Genomic DNA, 5,802 nt, shown 5'->3' with positions numbered 1-5,802 from the left:
ATACTACTCACTGGAGATTCTGCCTTCCTCCAGGCCCCCTGGCTCTAGGTTCCCTTCTAAAGCTTGTAATCCAGTCACTTCTTGCCTTTGTGCATCCCCCTCCTCCCCCCATTTTGGGTAGCCAATGTCCAAGTTGCCCATCCCTGTCTACTCTGTGTGTGGAGGGGGTCAAACGACATTTTGCATTAGGCAAATGTGCTACACAAGACCTTTTTAAAGTGTTGAAGAGCAAAGATGTCAGCTTGAGGACTAAGGTCCGCCTGACCCCAGCCATGGTATTTTCAGTAACCTCATATGCATATGAAAGTTGGACAGTGAATAAGGAAGATCATAGAAGAATTAATGCATTTGAGTTATGGTGTTGGAGGAGAATATTGAAAGTACCATGGGCTACCAAAAGAACACCAGAGTGCTCCTTGGAGGCCAGTATGGCCAGACTTTGTCTCTCATGCTTTGGACATATTGTCAGGGGGGACCAGTCACTGGTGAAAGATAATCATGTTTAGTAAGGTCAGAGAAAAAGAGGAAGACCCCCAGCAAGACGGATTGGTAAAGTGGCAGCATCAATGGGCTCAAATGTGGCAATAATAGTGAGATTGGTCCAGGATTGGGCAGTGTTTCGTTCTGCTGTGCATAAGGTCTCTATGAGTTAGTACCAACGTGATGGCACCTAACAACAACAACAATTCAGACGTTGATTATGGTCCTCATAGTAGGCAGCTGTCATCACCACTATCAGTTTCAAACATTTTCATCACCTTTAGCAGAAACTCAGTATCTCTGAAACAATCGTTTCTCCTTTACCACTCTCATCTGTTCCTCATTATCAATAATAAACTTTTGTCTTTGTACATTTACGTATTTTAGATATTTCATGTAAACATCATCATGCAATATTTGTCCTTTTGTATCTGGCTTTCACTTGCGTGTTTTGAAGATTCATCCATATTGTAGCATTTACCTTTTATGCCTAGATGCTTTCCATAGTATGGCTAGATAGCACATTATGTTTACCTCTGTTATGGGCAATTGTTACTATTAAGGCAATCCTTGTTTTTTCTTATTAAAAACCACTTAAATGAACTTTGACTTAGCTGATCACTGGGTAACAGATGTTTTATCCTATACTTATATTTTATAACGAGTGAAACTTCTTTTGCTGGCCTTTGTCCCAGTTTTCACCTTCAGTAGATTGATGTATTTTTAGTCATATGATTTATAGTAAGAAGAGACTTAGTGTATTTTTTCTGACTATAATTTGATATTAAAGGAGTGTTACATATTTTTAATAGGATTCTATAAAACACAAAGTTATCAAAGTAGTAAAACTCGCTCTCTAATGAAATTTTCCTCCTAGTAAATATTGGGCAGTGACATTATTACTGTATCTCATTTGACATCACTCTCCTCTTCACCTCATGCTTAAATTGCCTTCTCAGTGCATGGCCCTACCATTCTTTATTTTCGTCTTCATCTTCATTGCTTCAGACTTGGGTTTCCCCCTGTGCTCTCTGGTGAACCACTGCAGTAGCCTCGATCATAGCTGTCGTCCCTTACAATCTCACTGCCCCCACTGTTTCCAGAACTACCAATTAAATGTAATACAGACCTGACTGCTTATCTTTCCACTGAACACCCTTCTGTGACACTTGTCTTCTAGAGCTGGGTGTGGCAAACTCTCTGTAAAGGGCCAGATGGGGAGTTGGTATGGCTGTGTTTCAATAAAGCTGTTTTTAAAAAGTAGTTGGCTATTGGTCTGTGGTGTGCCAACCCATTATACAGGATGAATTCCAAGATTCTTTTAGGAATGCACCTAGGTTTCTCTTCACCACCCACCACAGTACACTTCTCCCTGTGTCCCTGGCAGCACCCAGACACTCACAGTTACTGGGGCACCATCTTGTTACTGGAATACTCCTCCCTGCTTGTGATATCTATAATGTGCTCCCTTTGGCTGATTTATGATTCAAGATCCAGCTCTGATATTTTCTACTAACGCCTTCCTTTTCTTGGTCCCTTGGATCAGGCTATTATCTTTTCTCCTTGTGTCCATTTTCTACTTACCGTACTTGTTACTGACTCTCGCCCAGCTGTGTGGCCAAGCCCATGATCTCGCCTTTGCTATAAGAAAGTGAATGGGTGTGGTGGTGGGGTCACCGTATGCTCCCAGACCTTGTTGTTTAGTGTGATGTTTAGGGAGTTTGATCTGCATGAGATTCTTTTGTTTGGGGGTGTCAGTTTGAGCAGCAGGCTGTACATTTTAGAAATTAATTTTGATCCTGATTTTATTCTGCAGATTGTGCTATGATGCCTTTACAGAGAACATGGCAGGAGAGAGTCAGTTATTGGAGAGGAGAAGACTTTATCATTGTGCTGCATACAACTGTGCCATTTCTGTTGTTTCATGTGTCTTCAGTGAGTTAAAGTTCTACCAGGGTTTTCTGTTCAGTGAAAAACCAGAAAAGGTAGGCCTCTCTTGAGTAGGTTACTATTGCTGTCACAGTTGGATTTGAAAAGTTAGATTACACCATCTAAAGTTATGTTATAATGTGTGATGTACATAGATAGTTGTTTTTGTTTGCTGCTAAGTCCTGCTATAGTGCTGTAAGATAAGCACTAGACTGCTAACCATAAGGTGGCAGTTCAGACCCACCAGCAGTTCCTCGGTAACCCTGTAAAGGGTCGCTGTGAGTCAGAACTGTCTCAACAGTGCTTACCAAAAACAGCAACAAGAAGTGTTCAATTCCGACTCATAGTGACGCTCCAGGACCGAGTAGAACTGCCCTTGAGGTTTTCCTTGACTGTAATCTTTTTAGAAGCAGATTGCTTAAGTTTTTTTTTTTCTCTTGCAAAGAGGCTGCTGGGTTCGAACCACCAACTTTTCTTACAGCAGTGAGCACTAAACCATTGTGCTACTAGGACTCCATACCCACACATGCATTTATACATATACAGTTATATGTATTGTTCTTGTTTAGTACTGTGGAGTTGGTTCTGACTCATAGTGATCCTGTACATGGTTTCCGAGGCTGTACATCTTTACGTGAGCAGAAAGCCTCATGTTTCTCCCGTGGAACGGCTGGTAGTTTTGTACTGCCAACCTTGAGGTTAGCAGCCTGATTTGTAACCACTATGCTACCAGAGCTTCTTATATGTTTTGTATAGGTGTTTGTATTTTTGAGTTGTGGTGTGGCACTTTAGGAAAAGCTTTGGAATTCTAACCAAAAGGTCGGTGGGTCAAACCCACTAATCACTCCTGGGAAGCCCTATATAGGGTCACTATGAGTTGGAGCTGACTTGAAGGCACTTCACAAAAACAGTATATTATATTTTAAAGGTAAATTGTTTCTGTGTGAGTTACGAAGTAGCATTAATTCTATAGTAGCATCAGTAGTAATAACTACCTTTGATACAACTGAGATTTTTTTTTTTTTTATGATTCTTTGGATTTACAGAACTTGCTTATTTTTGAAAATCTGTTAGACCTGAATCGCTGCTATACATTTCCTATAGAAGTTGAGGTGAGTGGAAATTTTCAGTGTTGTTCCTTCCCTAAAAACATTTATTAAGTCATTGTAAAGGGAAGCATGTATTATGAGAAACATATTAAATTGCTGATGTTTTCTACTTTTAACTACACAACTTGATTTCATTAATTGGCCCCAAGGTAAAATCTCAGACAGTTACAACCAAATGCTTCAGAACTTGAAGTTTCCCATTCTTGGCCTTTACCAGAAAGCAAATCCCAACAAAGGAAGCGAACCCCAGAAGTTGTTGTTTCTGATTAAACCCCTCTGGTGAGAGATGCTTGTACAGACTTGGCCTAGAGTCCTGGTGGGGACTACAGCATGAGGTGCTGTGGACAGAAGGAATGGGAAGCATAGAGGAATTTCTCAAGCAGAGATGACAGATTGGATATGCCCACATTAATGGCTGCTGAGGACATGGTCTGTTGGATAGAGGAGCAGGTTTGACCTGGAACCACTGTTCCTGTCCGTAGCCTGTCCAAACTAGGGCTCAGCTCTGTTTTCCTCACAGTTAGATACCACACTTTTGTGGTTTGTGGGTTAAAAAAAGTGGATGCTTCCTGCTTTAAGCCCTTTTGAAACAAGACTACTTCCCCCCCTCCCCCCAAGCTTATGTTTAAAGAACTAATAAACAAAAATAATGTCACTAACTTATTTAGCAACTTATCCTGTAAGGACCACTCACCTATCTTTTTTGTGGATCTTTTTTTATAGCTTTTAAATCTAATACAAGTTTTATTTAATGATTGGTTCCCTTTTGTCAGACAGAGTGTTACCAAAACAACAAAAGCACGACTATATATATATATATATTTTTTTTTTTTTTTTAAGTTTTAAATTTTGTGTTTTGCCGTATAGGTTCCTATGGAAAGAAAGAAAAAGTACCTTGAAATTCGAAAGGAAGCCAGAGAAGCATCAAATGGGGATTCAGGTGGGACATTTAAGAATCTATGAGAAAGGAGTTGGTAATTTCTATGTCATTTCAATGTAGAGACATATATTGATTATGTATGAATAAACTATTTTCCTTCTCCTTTATATTTCAGATGGTCCTCATTATATGTCTTCCCTGTCGTATTCGGCAGCCAGTAGCCTGAGTGAGGAAATGAGCCAATTTGATTTCTCAACTGGAGTTCAGAGCTATTCATACAGTTCACAAGATCCCAAATCTACCACTGGTCGTTTTCGGAGACGGGTGATTACATTTCACAAATTAAAAAGATATTCTATATTGATAACGTTTATTTAAAAAAAAAAAAAAAAAAAAGAGGTTCTAAAAGAGGGTCTCAGCTACAACAAAAAGTCTCTCCTCCTTGTTGCATGGGGAAGCCAGTTCTTGGTCTGGTAGTAGTCCTCAAAGAATGGTGTCAATTTGAAATATTCACCAAAATCTAAGAATCAACCTTTAGTCCATCTACACTCAGAATCTCTCAAAAGTGCATATTCTCATTAACCAGACCCTGAGATTCATATATTAAATCACAATGCCATTTAAGGATTTCCAGTAAGAAGTGGAATGACTGCGGAGACCACCTAAATGCTTGTACTGGTGAACTAGTGCACTCTTCTTGGAGAGAATGAAGAAGCTGCTCACACTGTTTAATACCATAAACTCACATACCTGAGTGGGAGCTCTGGTAGCATAGTGGTTATGAGTTAGGCTGTGAACTTCAAGGTCAGCAGTTCGAAACTACCAGCTGTTCCACGGGAGAAAGATAAGGCTTTCTGCTCCTGTAAAGATTTACAGCCTCGGAAAACCTGTACAGGGTTGCTGTGAATCGGAACCGACTCCATGGCACACAACCACCGCCACCGCTTAATATAGTAAATTTTTGCTCTTGGAGGCATGGTCCCTTCCATCAGAGAAGGAAATGATTCTTTTACAGTTAGACTTTAGTCTTTTTGTATGGGGGTCCCAGCTGCTTCTCATAGTCACTTCCACATTCTCATTTACTAAATTTTGCCTACATCTCACACTTATCTTTAGCTTAATCTTTTTCTTTCAGAGACACCACCTGCCATCTGTTCCTTCCCTTTCTCTCTCTGTGTGTATCCCTCTAGCTCTTGCTTTCACTACCTGTCTACCAGTCTTTCAGAGTCTTTGTATGTTCTAATGTTCTTTTTCATCACATATGGCCTTTCTGTCTGCTCCTACTTGTGCATTCCTTTATGAGCATGCTAACCCATCCTTAAAATGAACTGATCTGGTGTTGAAGATAGTTACTGTACTAGTTACTGTATGGGTCCTTTCTCCATCCTTTTTTTTTTTTTTTTT

At 40.0% G+C, this 5,802-nt stretch overlaps 1 protein-coding gene across 1 annotated transcript in view; it reads left to right on the top strand.

The window, feature by feature from the left end:
• PRKDC (protein kinase, DNA-activated, catalytic polypeptide) overlaps nt 1–5,802 on the top strand; it is a 305,624-nt gene that overhangs the window by 120,688 nt on the left and 179,134 nt on the right. The window contains exons 44-47 of the mRNA XM_006860083.1: nt 2,297–2,465; nt 3,456–3,521; nt 4,386–4,458; nt 4,574–4,722. Of these exons, the coding sequence (XP_006860145.1) occupies nt 2,297–2,465; nt 3,456–3,521; nt 4,386–4,458; nt 4,574–4,722 (457 nt within the window). The remainder of the gene's footprint in view (nt 1–2,296; nt 2,466–3,455; nt 3,522–4,385; nt 4,459–4,573; nt 4,723–5,802) is intronic.

This window comes from Chrysochloris asiatica, unplaced genomic scaffold (assembly GCF_000296735.1).
Source record: "Chrysochloris asiatica unplaced genomic scaffold, ChrAsi1.0 scaffold00036, whole genome shotgun sequence".
Lineage (NCBI taxonomy): Eukaryota > Metazoa > Chordata > Mammalia > Afrosoricida > Chrysochloridae > Chrysochloris > Chrysochloris asiatica.
This window is presented reverse-complemented; position numbering and strand designations above follow the sequence as displayed.